The 21176-nt window shown below is 34.4% G+C and overlaps 1 protein-coding gene across 2 annotated transcripts in view; it reads right to left on the bottom strand.

The window, feature by feature from the left end:
- The window catches only part of LOC148940598 (putative E3 ubiquitin-protein ligase HERC4), a 38626-nt gene that overhangs the window by 2460 nt on the left and 14990 nt on the right, over window positions 1–21176 (bottom strand). For both annotated transcript variants that reach the window (XM_089105218.1, XM_089105219.1), the window contains exons 2-3: window positions 16933–17282; window positions 2512–2615 (exon numbers count right to left, since the gene is read on the bottom strand). In XM_089105218.1, coding sequence (XP_088961344.1) covers window positions 2512–2615; window positions 16933–17281 — 453 coding nt within the window. In that variant the 5' untranslated portion in view covers window position 17282. The remainder of the gene's footprint in view (window positions 1–2511; window positions 2616–16932; window positions 17283–21176) is intronic.

The following is a 21176-nucleotide window of genomic DNA, read 5'->3' on the forward strand; positions in this document are numbered from 1 at the left end:
CCTTTGTGGCTACATTGGGGCTTCTTCTCTTCTGAGCAAATGATGAATGCGGTGACAGTATTTCGATCTATCTGGCACTAGACGAAGTAGCTGGGGGAGATTATGGGCCGGGAAATTGTCGGTCCATCTCTTACGAGGTCGGCCTCCAGGGCGCGTGCCGTAAACCCTTCCTTCGAATGTGATTTTTAGAAGCTGGTTGGCTGACATTCACTGGATTTGGCCAAGCCAGCGGAAATGTTGGCTTCTGACCCGGTCCATGATGGTGGGGGGGGCAACGGAGTAGTTATCGGAGGTCTTCATTTGAGACTCGGTCAATGTAGGTAATCTGCGCAATGGGTTCTCGGCAGGGCAGTGACTTTGTAGTGTTCCCCAGCCACAGCAAGATCTCGTGGCACCCATCATTGACGCTGAACGACGGCTTCAGCCCCCTTAGTAAATGCAAAGTAAAAACCGCATTCTAAAAAGACAATTAATAAAAATATCTTTGATTTTGGAAAACGTCTGTTATTTACGCAAAAATAGATTATTTTAACAAAACTTACCCTTTTCCTATTCTATTATTATAATAGTTGAAAACTTTCAATCCTTCCACAAAAAATTCAAAAAGAGAATCAGAATAACAAAAGGTACCTTCTTTTAAGATTATTAAGCGAGAGATATTTTAACATAAAAAAAAAAAACAAAAAAAAAAACAAATGGACACTTGCTTTAGAAAATGTGAAATAGTATGCTTATATACTTCAAGTAAATTAGGAAGATTAAAGACCACAAGAATTTGTCATAAAATTCCCGCACTAAAAGCATATGCCCTTATTTAGATAAGGGCATATGCTTTATGCCTTATTTAGATCTCCTTTATTGGGTTTCGTCAGAGTAAAACTGAAAAGAGTTACCAAAGAGCTTAAGAAAATTTCCTCACAACTATTTCTGTAGATTAACTCATTTTATGATAATCTATATTACAAATAGAAAAAGCCGTTGTATTTTCTTAGCAAGACTAGCAAAGACCAAACTACCTAGCAATCATTGCCCATGTTACTCTTTAAAATATTTTACAGTCTGGTTATTTATGGGTGGAACCCTCGAAGAAGATCTCTAACAGGGTTTGTCCAGAAAGTAATAGGACTGAGTCGATTTAAAAACATTTATTGAGCTAATCATTACAATTCTTTACAAACTTTTAAAATAAGCTCCTTCTGCGTCAATGCAGCACCGCCAGCGCGATTTCCAAGCATTGAAGACATCACAGTCGGCATTTTCCAGAATAGCCTTGAGAGTCGCGGTGCATGCTGCTTGGATCCCCTCTGACGCCTCAAAATACTTCCCTTTCAACGGCATTTTCAGGCAAGGAAACAAAAAAAGTCCGGGGGACCACATCTGGGCTGTAGGGCGGCTGCGCAAGCGTTGGGATGCCAGCCTTGGTCAGAAAGATGTTCACGGGAAAGGCGGTGTGAGCCGGGGCGTTGTCGTGGAGCAACTTCCAGTCGGCTGCAATGTCTTTTCCAACCCGATTGACTCTTCGTTTGAGTCTCTTGAGCACTTCCACATAAGACTTGGCGTTGACGGTTTGTCCAGGAGGAACAAATTCATGGTGGACGATGCCTTTGATGTCAAAAAGACAATGTGCATTGTTTTCACTTTGGATTTGCTCATTCTTGCCTTTTTTGGGCGAGGAGAAGCCGACGTGTGGCACTCGGAAGATTGCCTCTTTGTCTCGGGATTATTCTCAAAGATCCAGCAATCGTCACCTGTGACTACGTTATTTAAAACTTGGGGATCACTTTCACACATGTTCAAATTTTCTTGGCACACTTCCACTCGCCGCAATTTCTGGTCGTCAGTGAGCACTTTTGGGACCATCTTTGCGCACTTCTTGCGCATGTTCAAATGTACTGTCACAATATTATGAACGACAGATTTTGGTAAATTTAACATTTAGGCAATTAAACGAATACTTATTCGACGGTCTGAATTCAAAACTTTTCCAGAACGAGTCACATTGTCGGTTTTTGTCGAAGTCGAAGGTCCTCCAGCATGGTTTTCATCGGCGACCTCTTCCTGGCCCTCTAAAAGGCCTTTTGCCACCGAAACACACCACTTCTTGCTAAAGCAACTTCTGGGTAGGTCTGCTTGATTACCGTCAGGCTTGATAGCCCTCTACCGAATCCAGTCGCAGCGCGCACGCTCCGAAGTACAGTCGTGGCAAAAGTAAATCAGTCCTATTTTCCGGGCAAACCCTGTACTTTATCTTCTTAACGACGTTGCAATTTTTTGAAAAAAAAGGTTTTAGGTTCAATAAGTTTTTCCACATTATTTACAGATTACTTAGCGAATAGATGTAGTGCCGGATATTTTAAACTATGCAGAAAAAAGGCAAATTATTAGTCTGAATTCATGAAGGCTGTCAAATCATAAAATGAGAAACAAACAGAGCAAACAGAGCAAACAAACATGAGAAACAAATCATAAAATGAGAAACAAATAAAATGTGCACATGATTATACAACTTACAGATAGTTCGTCACTTAACGTTTCAGCTACTCCCACGATTAACTGCTTGTAGATTGTAATGACGTTTAGGAAACTATCAGCAGGCATGGCTGCATACCAATTACCTGAAAATAGGCAAAGAATTAAATAAAAACAACCTGTTGGACATAAATGTTGATTTGATAAGAGCTTTGCACAAAAATGCACCCCAAAAAGGTTTTTTAGTAATTTAGAATATTTTAAGCCACTAAGCATTTTCTTCTTTTATTTTTTTTTCAATAATGGCCACTTGGCCATATAAACAAACAGCGCTAATTTAGTGGTTAAATACGGAACTAAGCGCAAAAAGTTCGGGCCATCCTTTACTAAGTTGTTCGGAAGCCAGGAACTTTTTTATAATATTTTTTTTTGCTCGACAATTTTGCAAGCCTTTTAGTTTTAACTTACGTGCAAAGCATTAAAATATTCTTGATACGATTTCCCCCCAAAAAACACCCATGATAAACCAAGGAAAGCCCCAGTACTTTCTTATTCCATAGATACTAAAAACTTGCCCTCTATGTACTATGAGTTCCAAAAAATCTTCTGAAAATTTCTTTTCCGGAAATTTCCCAGAAAATTAAAATAATTCCAATCTAAGGTTCTCTGTGATCATGTATATTAAGTTCTGACGCTTAGCTGCGCCCCAAAACACCGGCCAAAGTAACTCAGACCATGTTTTAATGAATATGGGCAGTAAGATCTAAGCACCTCAAAGCAACCAAGGGCTTATTTTAGAAATAAGTTGCTAAGAAAGGCAACCAAGCTACCTCTTTAATTCAAAAGGTTACCTTCTTTGTCACTTCTTCGAAAAAAACCTAAGCTTTTCAGCTCTTTTGCTTTCGATTATGTTTGTTTTGTTTTTATGTTTTTTTTTTTTTTGTATATTCTTAATTTCTTAATAATCTTTAAAATTAACTTATACAATCTAAACTTTACACTAATATCAAATATATTATTAAATGCTTCATAATAACTGATATTTCTATATGCTTAAAAAAGATGCGGTTCTTTTGATCCAAGGTGAGAAACCAATTTCTAATCAAGTCCAAATTATATTTCGTTAAAATTCTTCAAAAATACTTAACTACTTAAGGGTGTAAAGATTTAGAAAATCAACTAGTTAGTGGTAACGAACTGTAAATAAGGACCGACGCGGCTCAATAGCAACTGAAACTCTAAATAACGTTTTTGTTTTTTTACATCATTAGATATATAAAAAGAATTGGCTTGTTGTGCTGATTCCGAATATATAAGTGTCATTATGTTTAGTGTTACCCATCAAAAGTTACGAGCCTGAGAAAGTTTGCCTGATTTTCAAAAAAGGGGGAGACCCCCTGGAAGTCAAAGAAACTTAATGAAAATCATAACATTAGATTCAACGGATCCGAGAACCCTATTTTAGAAGTTTCAATCTCTCATTGGCATAAATGTGGAATTTTGTGGTTTTTTTTTAGTCAGAAGAAAGATCACGGATGCGTGTTTATTTATTTATTTTTTTTTTTTATTCTTTAATTTTTTCCAGGGGTGATTGCATGAAACCAATAGGCCTAGAATATAGGGAAAAGGAAAAATTCAAAGGGAAATTAAAAGTTTTGGTGCCTTTTTTAAGCGACTAAAAAGATTGTAGGGCACCTAGCAAACACCCACACCCAATTTTCCCCAAAATCGTTTGATCAAAATTCTGAGTTAGCCATTTTTTTCAGCGTTAAAAAGCCCCATTACTATGCCTTTGGAGATAACACGACCCCCCATCCAGCCCCTGGTGATAAATCTTTAAGTTATAAAATTTGGCCATTGTTTACCTATAGTATTTGTTATTAGGAAGTATGCAGACGATTTTTTGGAGGGAGGAATTGTGCTTGGGGTGGATGTCCTTGGGGATAATTTTCCGTGTGAAGGGAAAATTTCGGGGGTGAACTTTCCAGGGGAAATTTTACGCTGGGGGATTTGACAGGATTGAAATAAGAATTCCTTTTTATTTGTCATATTTCCTCTTTGCCTACTAGATTTTGGATGAGAGATGTTCAGGGATACTGTCCGGGGGAAAATTTCAGCTTGTTTGGATTTCAAGGAAACAGTTTTTCACGGAAGGGGGGAATTTCGGAGTATTCGAAAAACGATTATAACTTGGTATTTTTTAAATGAAAGTATGTAGAGAAGAATTTTTTAGGCTGAATCTTCTGCAAGAAATTTACGGAGGGTGGGGGGAATTTTCAGCGAGAATGGAATTGTCCGGAAGGAATTTTACGGGTGGCGTATTTTCCGTGGGAGGAACTTTCCACAGAGGAGTTTTCCGAGAGGGGAGGGAATTTTCATTGAGGGCGAACAAAATTTACCGGCATTATTTGAAATCGATCAGAAATTAAATAAAAGAATTTGTTTCAACTGAAAGTAAGGCGCAACATTAAAACTTGAAACGAACAGAAATTATTCCGTATACAAATGGGGTTCTTCCATCCTCAATACCATGCTCTTTACGCTAAAGATTGACTGTTTGGTCTAATTTTGTAAGAATGACTCCTGAAACACAATGGCCGTTAAGTTAGACTCGGAAGCTTTTTTAAAAGTGCTTAAAAACTCTAGCGGGAAGAGTAAGGTGTTAAGGAGGGGGGCAACCCATTCATATACGGTATTATTTCGGTTCATTTTGAGTTTTAATGTTGCTCATTACTTTCATTTGGAAATAGTTTTATTTAAATTTAATTATCTTCAAAAAGTGACAATGTAGAAGATGAATGGAATAACTTTGGGGAAATAGTTTTTGGAGTCACTGATGGTATCTCAGGGAAAAAAGTTGAAAATGGTGTTATGAATATTAGTGAAAATGCTTTATCAGAGACAATGCTGTACCGTTGCCTAAAGAAAAGGCCATATAATGTTCCATTTTATTTTTTTTCCCCAGAGGCACTTCATGCGGAAGGGGTGGCCGTGTAAATTTCGTAGGGGGCTCATTCGATTGGAAATTGGAAGCTCTCGTGCCCTTTTTAAGAGTCCAAAGGGATTGGAGGGCAACTACCCCCCCCCCGCTGACGCCCTTTTCCCCCACATGTATCTGATGAAAACTTTGAGATAGTCATTTTGTCAAAGTTAGTCATTGATCAAAGTTCATATAATAAAAACTCCGATGTTTACACAAACCCCCAGAACCCGGGGGAAAGTGTTGTAAATTATGGCCCAGGGGCAAATAAGGTTTTTATAAAAGGAGTGGTCATATAAACTTCGGAAGGGGTTCATTCGATTGAAAACTGAAAGTTCTAGTTCTCTTTTTAAGAGTCAAAAGGGACTGGAGAGTAACTCGTCTCCCTTGCCCTCTTTTCCCTGATCCGTTTAACATTACATCTCGCCAAAGCCGTACCAAGGATTTTTTTTTTCGGAGGGAGTTTTATTAATAAAAAAAAATTCGGGGGGGGGAGGGAGTTTACACACATAAAACTCAAAAAACGCATGCAACATTTGTTTATATCTATTTTTGTTACGTTTTTACGAGTCAGATAATTATTTTTTTTGGGGGGGGGGGGGGGAAACCCCACCTCTGGGTAGGACCTTGCGCCTCGCAATGCTTTGGGAATGCAAAATAATTTTGCGGTAGTTTGCCTTGTTACGAACGGTAAGGAGCAATTCGGCCCATATTAACCAAAATTATAAGATTTTTATTGACAGGAGATACATAAAAAGAATTGACTTTTTGGCTGATTTCAAATGTATAAAATTTATCCAGTTTAAGTTAACCTATCAAGAGCTACAAGCATGAGAAAAATTTGTTTGATGTTAGAAAAAGGGGAAAATACCTCCTAAAATTTAAGTGAACTTATTGAAAATCATACTAGCAGGTTCAATATATCAGAAAACCTTAGTGTAGTGTAGAGGATTCAAACTTTTATCTCCGGAAATGTGGAATTTTATATGTTTTGGCAGAAGACAGATTATACATGTGGTTTTTTTCCCCAGGGATGATTGCGTTGAACCAATGGTCCTAGAAGACAGGCAATAACCACGTTTAAAGAGAGTTGAAAAGCTCTAGAGCCCTCTTTAACTAAATGAAAACATTAACTAGCTACCCTCCCACACCCTTTTTTCTTCAAAGACATCAGATCAGTCTATGTAACTTGCGTGTTTATGAGGAGCTCCAGAAGAACCTAATTTATCATGCATATAATGAAAGGTCTATTTTATCATGTTGAAAGGTCTATTTTATCATGAACCTATATATATATATATATATATATATATATATATATATATATATATATATATATATATATATATATATATATATATATAAACTCCCGAGCCCTGGATGTCGCTGACAAAGTGAGATTTGTTTTTGTTGTTAGGTGATGTGGAGATCGTTTATCTTCGTGTGAATAGTACTTCTTATTTATTTTTGCCAAGACCTGCAATTGATACATATTGTAGTGTTAATTTTTTTTTCCAGTTAACGGGCCTCTGGGCCCTTTGAGATTTTTCTGGATTATAGAGTTTTTATATTTATTGAGTAAAACAACCTGAACTTGAAAAGGTATTAAATTACGACATCCTTTATTGCTCTAACAATTTCATTCCCAGCGTTTTTCTTTGTAATGTAATTAGCGAGGGGTAGAGGGGGCAGACCCTCTTACATAGAGAATAATCTCTGTTCAGTTTAAGTTTTAACACGACTCCATATTTTTAGCTGAAAACTTGTTTTTGTATTCCTTTATTTCTAAATGCCCCCACCCGAGGATAGTTTTTAAAGGAGAATTCCCCTCAAGTAAAAATTCCTCCCGTGGAGGACCATGTGGATAATGAAATGCACTAGTCCCCCCCCACGCCCATTCGATACAAATTTTGAGACAGCCATTTCATTAAAAAGAATTCAAAGGTCAGATAACAAAAACTCCGGTGTCGACACAACCCCCTAGGGCCAATGGGCAGGCGGTGTAAGTTATGTCCACGGGGCATATATGGTTCTTATGAAAGGGATACTCGTATAAATTTCAGAGAGGACTCATTTGATTGGAAACTGAAGGTTCTAGTTCACTTTTTAAGAGTAAAAAGACATTCAAACACAAGTGAGAAATCGATTAAAGATTGGTTGTTAGACCGCGGTCTTTTTCAGGGAGTAGGGTTTATGTACTTCTACTGAATGGTGTCTCCTACAAACAAGAGTATGTTTACTGCCCGTTTCTCTAACGGTAAAAGCATAAGACCTACTGCGTATTAGGCGCTTTACTAAGAGGAATTATATTACACATAGTTTCTTTTTTCTTATTACAACATTAAACTAAAATGAAAATTGCAGCGAAACAGACCAGGACTCGTAGAAAAGAAGCTCCCCCACGCACAACGGGATTAAGCCTGTCCATCCTGTAATACGTCCTGTAGGGCCCACTAGGCCCTGCGGCTTTCACTATTCCCGAAGCTTCGAGGATTTCTCCGAAAATCTTGCAAAAACGGGGCGACAAAAACGCTTGGGCCTAGAGGCGTCAAAGCTTTATATCCGGACTGGGTGAAAAAATTTTGAGCTAGTGAACTTTCAGCAATTAATATCATTATATATCCAATATTCAGTTTAATTTATTAGTTCTTACCAAAGCTGTTAATTTATTTTAAAATAATAAAAACATATTTTGAAATAGGGAATTTCGAAACACTTGAAACTTTGGCAATCAAAAATGAACAAAAATTAATATCATTATATATCCAATATTCAGTTTAATTTATTAGTTCTTACAAAAACTGTTAATTTATTTTAGAATAAAAAAAAAATATTTTTTGAAATAGAGAATTTTGAAAAATTTGAAACTTTGGCAATCAAAAATGAACAAAAATTAATTAAAAAAAAAATTTCTGAAAAAGAAGTTTTCTAAAGAAAAGTAAAGGCCCTTTCATTCATTTTAATATTTTTGTTTGTGGATCCATTTATTCATCAATGACAGTATCTCTTATCTTTATGTTTAATATGAAAATTAATTTTGATTTCGATCCATTTTTAGTTTCACTTTAGTTGATAGTAATTTTTATTTGGTTTAAGTTTGAAGTATTATATGACTTTACTTCTCCTAGCGTTAGGTTTTAATATGACTTAATTTTTCTTTGCAGACTTCCTTTTTGGAAAAGTTTTTTTTATTATTATTAATTATAGTTCGATTTCGTATGACGAAGCTATGTTATTAGTTAATATTAGGAGTACTTTTAAAGTAGATTTCAGTTCTTCTACTTAAGAATTAAGATATTGGACTATAACTTAAATTTTAGACAAATTTGAATATTCAGATTTTTTGAACAGCAATAGTTGTTTTTTTTTACAAAAAATGTTCAAAAAAAATTTTGCTATATAATTTTAAGTGAATGGGGAGATGGATTGTTATTAACGGGGATAACACGACCCCTCACAACCTTGGAGAGAGGTCTGTAATGAGGTTTGTCCATTGTTTATGCATAGCATTTGCTATTGAGAAGTATACAGACACTTTTCAAGGGGGGCAGGTGGATTTTCTCCTGTGGGGATTTCCCACAGGGAGAATTTTCCGGGGGGATGGAAGTTTCCGGGGGCTAAACTTTCCAGGGAAAATTTTACATTGGGGAAATTTGCTAGAATTTCAATACAAAACTATTTCGATTTGTCTTAACCGACACAATTTTAGATGTGGAGATGTTAAGGGGACTCGTACAGGGGAAGTTTTTACTGGGTTGGCATTGCATAGTGTCTTTCTGTGGATGGAGGGGGGAGATTTTTTATGGGATATACTTTCAAGAGGGAAATTGCTGCGGAAGCAACTTTCAAATAGGGGATGGGTGGGGGGGTGAATTTTAATGGAAAACTTCCACGGAGGAACTACCACAGCGTAAAACTACCACAAATCCCAATAAATTGATTAAACCCAAAACGAACAGAAATTACAATAAATAACCGACTCAAACTCAAAACGAGCAAAAATGAACATGAGTAGAGATGATAACCCCCACACCACCTCAAGACCAGAACACAATTTGAAATTTACTGAAAACAAAATACATTTTAAATGTTTTCCCTTTTTTGACTTATAAAAAAATAAAGCAGTATTAAGACTTTAAGGAATAACTATCAGTATATGTATATTAAACTGACAATCCACGTTTTTTTTGTTATTTGTTAATAAAGCGCAAATTATGTTCTGGTCTTGAGAAGACATGAGGGTTGTCAGCCCAATCCTTTTAATTTTTGCGGGTTTTAAGTTCGACTTGGCTATCTACTGCAATTTCTGTTCGTTTCGGGTTTCATTTATTTACGAATGGTGATTTGTGGTAGTTTTACCCTTGGAAGATAAGAAAAACTAACTCGTAGAATTTGACAACGCTTTCGTCCGTAAAAACTTAAACAATAATAATGTGTTGGTTCCCAAAGCCAATTATCCTTTCAAAGGAAAACTAAACCTTCTTAAACTTTTGGTGCCATATATTTTTAGCTTAATTTTGATGATTTTTCACCTATATTTTTTCTTCTTCAACTTTTTCTTTAATTTGTTGCCCGCTACTGCCAAAAATCATGGACTTTCATATGGAAGTCCTTTCAACAAAAATGGATTTGCGATTTTTTTTTAAATTTTTTAAGATACTTGTGATATTTAAATTAAAATTTTTCACTTTCCTTAGATCTTCTCAATTAAAAAAAAAAAAAAAAACAAAAAAAAACCACCTTAGTCCACCGTTATATTAAAAGAATCTTTTCGTGTTACATTTCAATACAACCAAAATGGTAAAATTTCGATAACTACACAATAAGACGTTATGAACCAATACGACCACATTTGTTTCTCAGCTTGTAATCAAATTAAATTCATGAATAATGTTGAAACTCTTCAGATCTCTTCAGCCTTCACGGACAGGGTGCTTTGTTTAAGATTAATTAAAAAAAAAATTTCCACATGTTTTTACTTTTATAACTTTAATAAATCAAATAATATTAGCATTTTTATTAATAAATATCTGTCTATGTATATTAAAATGATAATACCCATTCATTTGTATTTTTTTCAGTAAAGTGCAAATTATGTTCTGGCCTTGGGAAGGCAAAGGGGTTTTGAGCCCTACTCATGTTTACTTCTGCCGGTTTTGAGTTTGTCTCGGTTATTTTTTGTAATTTCTGTTCGTTTCGGGTTTCATATATTTATCGATGCTGATTTGTGGTAGTTTCACGCTTGGTAGATTATTTGATTTTATTTTTGCTCATTTTTGGTTTAATGGAGTTCTTTACTTTTCCTTGAAAAAACTAATTTGTGGAAAGTTTTATTCAATTTCTCTTCGTTTTATATTGACACAGTCTTTTCAGGGAAAAAGAAAATAATAGTTTAAATCTTTTCATTTTTTTAGACTTTATAGTTTGGCCTGCTATTTGTATGCTGGAGATAATTTTTCAGCAATTTTTAACAGAATACACCCTTTTAAAAATCTGAAAACAAATAGTAGTGTTTAATTTAGCTTCATTCCTCCTCTAGTTGACCTGAAATAGAAAACTTGATACCATTCGTAAAAAATCTGTTTACTCTCTTTGATAGCTTGGATACACTTACGCTATTCTGATTTGGTTAAATTTTAAGAGCAGAAGTAGCCCCGAAATTTTGAACATAATACCCTCAGTCGTTCTTGGGATACTGTTGAGACATCTTTTTGGGAATTAGCATTAACACAGTGCATTTTGATTTAATGACAACATTTAGTTTTTAAACATAATGGGCAAATGGGAGGGTGGACGTGGGAGAGGGATTAGTTGCCCTCCAATCACTTTGAACGATTAAAAACATCACTAGCCCTTTCTATTTTCAATCGCATGAGCCCTTTTCGAAGTTTATACGATAACTCCTTTTATACAAAGTGCCCTGGTCTATAAAAAAAAATAAAAAAAATAATACATTGTAACCACATCGCTGTTTACTATAAAAATGTCAAGCCTTCCAATCACTTTCGACTATTAAAAAAGGGTACTAGTCCTTTCAATTTTCAATCGAATGAACCCTTTTGAAGTTTCTAAGACAACGCTTTCTATAAAAACCTTATATGCCCCAGGGCATAACTTACAACCCATGCCCTGAGGGCTAGGGGGGGGGGGGTGTCAGCCTCAAAGTCCTAATTCCAGACTTTCAACGATGTTGAACAAAATGGCGACCTCCAACTTTTGACTAGATGTGCTTGGGGAAATATTGGGCATGAGAGGGGGGTAAGTTGCCCTCCAATCACTTTCGACTATTAAAAAGAGCACTATCCCTTTCAATTTCCAACTGAATGAACCCTTTTTGAAGTTTCTAAGACAACGCTTTCTATAAAAACCTTATATGACCCCAGGGCAAAACCGACAACCCTTGCCCTGAGGGCTGTGGAGGGAGTGTCTTGTAATCCTCAAAGACATAAATTCTGGACCTTTCAACTACTTTGAACAAACTGGCTATCACAAAATTTTGATTAGATCTGTTTGGGGAATGGTGGGCATGAGAGGGGGGTTACTTGCCCTCCAATCACTTTCGACCATTAAAAAGGGCGTTAGTCCTTTCAGTTTCCAATCGACTGAGGTCTTTTTGAAGTTTCTACGACAACACTTTCTATAAAAAAAACCTTATATGCCCCCAAGGAATGACGTACAACAATTGCCCTGAGGGCTGTGGGGGAAGTGTCATCCTCAAAAACATAATTTCCAGACTTTTTAAATACGTCAAACAAAATGTCTATGTCAAAATTTTGATTGGATGTGTTTGGGGAAAAGGTGGGTATGAGACAAGGATTAGTTGCCCTCCAATCACTTTCGACTATGAAAAAAGGCACTAGCGCTTTGAATTTCCGATCGAATGAGCCCTTTTTGAAGTTTCTACGACCAAGATTTCTTTAAAAACCGTATATGCCCCCAGGGCATAACTTACAACCCTTGCCCTGAGGGCTGTGGGGGGATGTCCTCCTCAAAACATAATTTCTATCGGGAAATCAACTACGCTGAACAAAATGGTTATCTCAAAATTTTGATTAGATGTGTCTGGGGAAATGGTGGGCGTGGAAGAGGTGTTTGTTGCTTTCTAATCAATTTCGACTATAAAAGAGGGTACTAGCCATTCCAATTTCCAATCGAATGAGCCTATTTTGAAGTTTCTACGACAACTCCTTCGATACGAAGTGCCCTGGTATGGAAAAAAAAAATACATTGTGCCAACATCGTTCTTTACTTAGGCAGCGCTATTGCGGTGCCTATGATAGCTTCTACTTGATTTTGACAGCATACTGCGATTCAAAATACCCCTTCAATCCCCCTAGATACTGTGTTGATTTGCGTAACAAATATTTCTTTCCCTTTCAAAATAGGAGTCCAAAATAGGGGCCCGAGTGACGCTAACTGAGAGCAAAATTTTAAGATAGTAAAATACTGTACTGGCATGTTAATGAATTGAGAGGGACTAGTCGAACTGGACTTTTCACCGTTAAACATAGGAACAGGGTCACAATTGCTGCTAAAGAAAGAGTTGAAAATAGACGTGTAGACCATTTTAAGAATGTCCTGATAGAGTCAAGGGGAAAAATAAAGAAAAGAATGAGGTTTGTGACATTTTAGCATTAAAAGAAGGTTTATTTTTTAAGGAAGAATTAGTAGCAGTACTACAAAGATAAAAAATAATAAGACCCCAGGTACTGATAGTGTAGTAAATGATTTTTTTTTAATTTGGAGGTATTTTAATGATTTTTTTTTAAATTTAGACGGATGAGGTTAGAAATAAGTTACTGGAGATTGTGAACATTGAATTTTGAAAAATGGGAAGTATCTAGCGATTTTAGAAAAAAGACTAATTAAACCTTTCCATAGGAAAAGTGACAATAGTGAGTGTGATAATAATGAAGGTATTATCATATTTTTTGTGGTATGCAGACCGCAAATCGTGTGGTTCTAGGAAAGACAGAGAGTGCTATGACCACATTTTCACTCTTGGATAAATAATTGAGAAGCACCATTGTCATCTCTCGTTCTCAGTTTTATAGACTATAAGCAAGCGTTTGATTCAGCTGATAGAAGATATTTGCCATAGGTCCTATCCTTTTATAGTATACCATTCAGTACATTAAAATGATTAGTGCTAGCTGCGGTTAAGGGAGGAAGTGAGGTTAGTAGCACGAAATCAAATGGGGAAGCAAATATATCTTATACTTCGATTATAGTGATGATTTAAGCATCCTAGATGAGGTGATGGTAAAATGAATAAGGTTTTAGAGGATTCGCAAGATCAGGGTGCAAGAATAGGTTTAAAAATTAAAGGTCAGTAGGACTAGCAGTAATTAAAAATGAAAAGGTGACTTGGGTAACGAGAAGATCTATTTAATGGATAGCTTCACCTATTTATGCATTATTAATAGTAAAGACGGTGGGTGCAATGAAGATGTGATAAGCAGAATAGCAAAGGTCCATGGTGTTTTTCCGCTGTTGAACAAAGTTTGGATTGATCATTACCTAATCATAAACCTGAGAAGGGGAGGGGCTAACTTTAACCGGGGTGGGACTTTTCCGAAGGGAATTTCGGTGGGAGGGATTTTCCGAGGACATTTTTCACAAGAAGAAAAGGTGGATTCCCCGATATGAGTCTTCAACTGAAAGTGATGAACAATATTAAAACTTAAAATATACAGAAATTATACTGTATATGAAGGGGGCTTTCCCTTCCTCAGCCACCACTCTTTAAGCTAAAGTTTGAATTTTGGCCCAATACTTCAAGAACAACTCTTAAAACAAAAAGACCATTTAATTGGAATAAAACTATTTTTTATATAGCGTATGATCAATGGTTGAGGAGTTGGCTCCCTCTTATGTTCAATAATTTGTTTTTTTTGATGTTGCTCCTTAATTTCAGTTGAACAAAAATTGGCGTTGTTATTTAGTACCAAACTAAAAAGCACTTGGAACGAGATATTTTTAATTTTATTTCTGTATTTTTATTGTTAATCCTAAGGCCTTAACCTGTTCCTCCCCTGTATAATAATAATAATAATAAAAAAGAAAACTGAAAGCTAGGAGCAACATCCAAACTATAAACGACCAGAAATAATCCAGTATATGACGGCGGCTGTCCCTCTTTACACTAAAGTCTTATTTTTGTTTTTAAATGCTTCTCATTCAAATTCAGCGATCCTTGAATTTGAGAAGTCTTTTTTAAAGACTTCTGATAAAAACAAAGCTTTAGCATAAAGAGCAAGGGTTGAGGAAGGGGCAGTCCCCCTCATATAGAGATTAATTTCTGTTCGTTTCAAGTTTAAATAATGCTCCTTACTTTTAGTTGAAAAAACCTTGCTTTTATTTCATTCCCAATAAAAAATACTAATGTGACAATGGGCAAATTGGGCAGTTTACAGCCCTTTACCCAGGGAGTATGGAGGGTCAAGTTATTTCAAAAAGCATAGTTAATGGATATTTCAGCTAAACTAAATCAAATGGCTCCCTTAACATTTTGATCTGATGTCTTCGAAGAAAAAAGTGCGTGGGATGGTAGCTAGCTACCCATCAATATTCTCATTTACTTAACAAGGGCACTACAACTTTTCACCTCTCTTTAAATGTGTCCAGTGCCTGTCTTTTAGGTCCATTGGTTGAACACAAATCATCCCTCGAAAAAAAAAAACTACATGTATAATCTTTCTTCTGGCAAAACATAAAATTCCACATTTCAGGAGATAGAAGCTTGAAAGCTCTACAATAAGGTTATCTGATGTACTGAACCTGCTTGTGTGATTTTTACTAAGTTCACTTAAACTTTAAGAGGTATTTCCCCGTTTTCCTAAAATCAAGCAAATTTTCTCAGGCCCATAGCTCTTGGTAGGTTAAATTAAACTGAATAATTTTATACTTTTGAAATCAGCCTAAAATGTCAATTCTTTTGTTGTATCTCCTGTCAACAAAATTACTTATCTTAGAATTTTGGTTACTACTGGGCGGAGTCGCTCCTTACTGTTCTTTACCAAAACTGAACAAAACAAACTACCGCAAAATTATTTTGTATTACTAAAGCATTGTGAGATCTTATGTTAAACGCATCAGATTTGTTCATTTTTGTACGACGTCCCTTAGGGTCATTTTTAAAAGCCCAGCCACAATGAGAAACAAGTTTTATTTATTTGACAAAAAAAGAAGAAAAAAAGAAAAAATGAGAAGAAATTACATAAAAGTCGATTGGCTTATAAAATGAAGAATCTAAATATTTTTCCAATCATAAGGTGAGAAATCAAAAATTTTCTTAAGGGGAAGGGGTATGGATGTTTAGGAAAAACCCCGCCCTATGACTAAGAGAAAAATTGTTAATACCACACCTAATCAAAACAAAAATATGAATTTTTTTTTTTTTTGGAAACAAGGGAGGAGAACGGCTTACAATAATTACTAAGATAATCATTTAATAAAAAAAAAACAAATTACTGACTTATTTCAATATATATATATATATATATATATATATATATATATATATATATATATATATATATATATATATATATATATATATATATATATATATATATATATATATATATATATATATATATATATATATATATATATATATATATATATATATATATATATATATATATATATATATATATATATATATATATATATATATATATATACATATACATATATATATACATATGCCGATATATATATATATATATATATATATATATATATATATATATATATATATATATATATATATATATATATATATACATATGCCGATCTCTCTCTATAGGATTAGTTGCCCTCCAATCACTTTCGACTATGCTTATTAAATATATCAAATTTTGTTTAAAATCTGAAAACCAAAATCAGATATATTAACGAATGTTGAAGTCTAAAATCACTTTTTAAAATGGATTAAAAATAGCACAATTTTTATTGAAATAAAATTTATAGAATTTATATTGTGACTAAAACACATAAGCATAAATGTTTATCATCAATTATTTATCTAATATATATATATATATATATATATATATATATATATATATATATATATATATATATATACATATGCCGATCTCTCTTCAACTCTTTCACTAATTGTGACCCCGTTCGTATTTTTAAATGGACCAAATCTACTTCGCCTATTCCTTATCCATTTATTAACATGCAAGTACAATATTTCACTTTTATGCCGTCTGGCTGTATGTTCAAGATCTTCAGCAATTTTACCCATACCATCCATTTCACACCCATTGTATTCAGATTTTATTTATTTCTCCGCGTTCTTTACATTCCTCTCATTTTAAAATGATCTATCACTCACATAATTCTTATACAAGCCCCTTCTCTCTATTAATCATAAAGCATTATACTAATATCCCATTATATATATTATAATGGGATAATATGTAATATATATTACAGGTTTTTAGAATATCTCAACTATAACTTACTGATGACTGCATTTTTGCGTTCGTCATTCATCACATCAAGAAAGAGACAGGCAAAGGGTATCTGCAACCTCTTCATCAACACGTTACTTGGTATCATCATCTTATGGTAAAAAGGAGCAATAACCAAGTACCTCAGAGCCTCAGGGTGATGCATAGTAATATCGTCATATTGAATATCAATCAAGTTCTCAACGTTAATAAGCTTCTCATAATCATTGATCTGAATAAATGCTCTTTTTACTTTTTCGATGTCGACCCCGTGATTAGTAGATGAGCATCCGTAGTGACATTCACTTTTCAAAAAGGATCCGTTAAGACATGAATACGATTCAAACACGCCTTCAACCATACTAAAAATTAATTAAGAATTAATCAAGTTTTCCGATTGCCACATCTAAATTCCTTTCTGATTGCCACTGTTTAGATTTATTATTCAACATTTGAAAGATTCAAAATTTTGAAAAGACTTTAGTATGAAAAGACTTTAGTATGAAAAGACATTAAATTGCGGAGAACAAAAACGGGTAATTGCAAAAACATTCGTATATATTTTAAGAAGAGATTACAACAATTCAAAACCTTAAAAAAGAAACCCAAAAGTTTGTAGCTTAGAAGAAATCGGTGTTAGAAATCGAACTTGCTTGAATAATCAAATATCTTTGAAAAGGCATGAAAAGACAGTAAATTGCTTAAAAAGCAAAAAACTGGTAATTGCAAAATATTTGTATATACAATAAGAAGGGAGGACGAAGTTTAGGACACAATAACGCGGAGCGCCACGTAATAATATTTTTATTTCATATTCCTTTAAAAAATTTCCAACCAAAAAAAAAACAACAACAACAAAAAACACATTTATAGATGTTGTATACGCAAGATATTTTTAAAAGACGAAAAAAAATGAAAAATATTTAAGCTAGGGTCAATTCAAAAACCTTCAAAAATTATAACTAAAAGTTTGAAAATTGGGAAAATTGGCATCAAGCCAAAGAAAATAGGTCAGTAGTTAAAGAAAATTCGTTAAAAGCCTTACTTTTGGGAAAAAAGATTCATGTTTGTGACGTCATATTCATGAATACATTCAAAAAGCACACATACTTCATATTTGCCTCAGTAGCGGGTGTATCGTTCTTAGTGTCTATGGTGCAGCCAAAATTACACAAGAAACAAATGATTAACAAGAAAGATCATATGATTGACGTCGTTTTTATGAGTACATTTCAAGAGAATAAATTATATCATTCCTCTCTTCCCCCTCCGAAAGTTAATGTGTTGTTTTATATCCATAAGGCATACGACTTTACAAAAGGAACATAGCTAGGTATAAAATACCAAATGTGATTAGTCTATTTACAAAAGGCGTTTTAAGTAGTTTCATAATGCCTAGAATAGGTAAAGCAAGTAAAGAGAATAGTTATAATGCCTAGAGGACAAAGTTTAGGACACGTTAACGCGGAGCGCTACGTCATACTATTTTTATTTAATGTTCCTTTAAAAAATTTCCAAGCAAAAAAAAAAACAAAAACAAAAAAAAAACAACAAAAAACACATTTATAAATGTTGTATACGCAAGGTCTTTTTAAAACATGAAAAAAATTCAAGTTAGAGTCAAAGTCACTAAAGTTATTGGGGAAACTGAAAAATATTTATGGAGCATGAGCAATAATCTTTATGTTTAAATTCAAACTAGAAAAATACCTGAAAATTTTACAATTAGTTTTTTTTGTTACATCAGATCAACTCGCTACGTTATTTGGCTTACAGGTTTGAATGCAACCAGTTATATAATTTCAGCATGAAGGCCCAAAAACAAATTTTGCAATAATTACAAATTGTGATTCTTTGGAACCGCATAAACCATCAAACGTGATAAAACCGATAGAAAGGCACGAACAAATTAAATTCACAATGGGTGAGAATCAACAACCTGGACCACCAAATGAGACGAGAACAATACGGGCAGCTAAAGACAAGGGTATTGCTAAGTTGACGGAAGTAATCAAAACCAAAATGAAGAAGAAAGACAAATGTGGTTAGAAGATAAGCAACGATGAGTATAAAAACTTGTCAAAAATTAAAATAAAGAGCTAAGACACGGGCAGTTAGAAGATATGCTAAAACGAGAATTAGAGCGTGTCAAAAATGAAAATAAAGAGCAAAGAAACACACGGTTAGAAGACAAGCGACACCATGAATCTGAGCGAGTCAAAAATAAAAATGAACAGCTAAGACATTTGCGGTTATAAGAAAAGCAACACCCAGAATCTGAGCGAGTCAAAAATGACAATGAAGAGCAAAGGCATGGGCGGTTAGAAAAATTTGTATTTTTCCAGGGTATTCTGGGATTTTGTGGCCTAAAAAAACAACGTAAAAACGAACAATTTATATGGGGCACAAGTTTGAGGAAATTCGTCAAAAGCCTCAATTTTTGGGGGAGGGGGGATATTTATGTAAGTGACGTCATATTTATGAATACATTCGAAAACCATAGACACGTCATATTTGTCTTAGCAGTGGTTGTATCGTTTTCAGTGTCTATGATGCAGGCAAAATTAAACAAGAAACAAATCATTGACAAGAAAAATCCTGTGAATAACGTCATATTTATGAGTACATTTCAAGAGAATAAGTTATATCATTCCCTCCCCTCCAGAGTGACTGCATCGTTTTTACATCTATAACGCATACGACATTACAAAAGGAACATAGCTAAGCATAAAATACCAAGTGTAATCAATCTATTTACAAAAGGTGTTTGAAGTAGTTTCATAATACCTAAAGTAAGTAGAACCAGTAAAGAGAGTAGTTATAATGCCTAAAGGACAAATGAAGAACCTAGACCATCAAATGGTACAAAACCAATCCGATCTGACTGGATCTGACAAATCCGAGAGGCTATGTTAATGGTTATTGAAAAAAGTGTAAATTAATGATAAAAAAAATTGAATATTCAGTAAGAATACTTGCGTCAGCGAAAATTACAACGACTCAAAAACAAAAGTGAAGAACAAAGAAGTATCCGGTTAAAATATAACTGGAAGCAGGAATTAAAACAAGTCAAAATAAAAGTAAAGATCATAGAAATATGATAACCCAACCTGACAAATTGTTGAATGTCCACATTCACCGGTGAATGTCCGAAATACTTTTTTTCTCCTTGGTCAGCGTTGCCAGTCAAATTTTTTCAGTTTCATGCAAGGTTTTATGATTACAGGTTAGGTTAGAAAGGGTTTGGTTAGGTGAGGTTAGGTTGGGTTAGGTAAGCTTAGGTTTTCTATCCCTTTTTTATATTAATTAAAAAAACACGTTCCGAAAAATAAGTTTTTCAAAGAAAAGTAAAGGCCACTTTAAACTTAAGCTCAGCAGATACAAATACCTGTTAAAATTCAAACTCGAAACGACCAGAAATTACTATTAAAGAATAAATGAAACCGAAAACGAACAGAAATTAAATAAACCATCATAGCAAAAAACATACAACAAGTAAATAATTTCTGAGACCACACTAGCTAATCATGATAAAACAAAAAACCGCGAGGAAAGGAAGAAAACGAGGACAATTAACAGCCAGTGAAAAAATTGAAAAATTATGCAAATATTTCGGTCAAGGTCTTTACTTTTCTTTGAAAAACTACCTATAATACACCCCTGGATGTCCAATAGCCTGTAAAATGAGCCATGTGTAGCAAAAAAAATTATTATTATTCAAAAATCACTCACTGCAAAGGGAACTTGCAAAAAATTTGGTCAACAATAAATGAAATTCTTTAAAAAAAAGAGAAATCAAGATCTATACCTATTAACCTTAAGGACATCAGTGGCAGATTAATTGACCCAATTTCAGTACCGGATGCTTTTAATAATTATTTCACCAATATTCCAAATGCTAACTCCTGTTCCCCCTCCGAGTCAGTACACCCTATCAAGAATCCCAGATCCATGTTTTTCTCTCCAACTGATAGTAATGAGGTGCTTCAAGTTATCGAATCTCTCTCTAGTAGTAGTACACATGACTTCCTTGGGATAAGTAATAAGCTTCTTAGAACTGCATCTTCCTATGTTTGTGAACCCATTGTGCATATAGCAAACCTGTCTATGATCAATGGAGTCTTCCCAGAAATATTTAAATCAGCAATTGTTATCCCGATTCATAAAAAAGGCGATCCGTCTGAGATAAGTAAGTATCGTCCAATCTCACTTCTCCCAGTTGTATCCAAAGTGCTCGAGAGAATTATCTTCCGACG

This window comes from Artemia sp. Qi Xiang Cuo, chromosome 19 (genome assembly GCF_049724085.1).
Source record: "Artemia sp. Qi Xiang Cuo chromosome 19, ASM4972408v1, whole genome shotgun sequence".
Lineage (NCBI taxonomy): Eukaryota > Metazoa > Arthropoda > Branchiopoda > Anostraca > Artemiidae > Artemia > Artemia sp. Qi Xiang Cuo.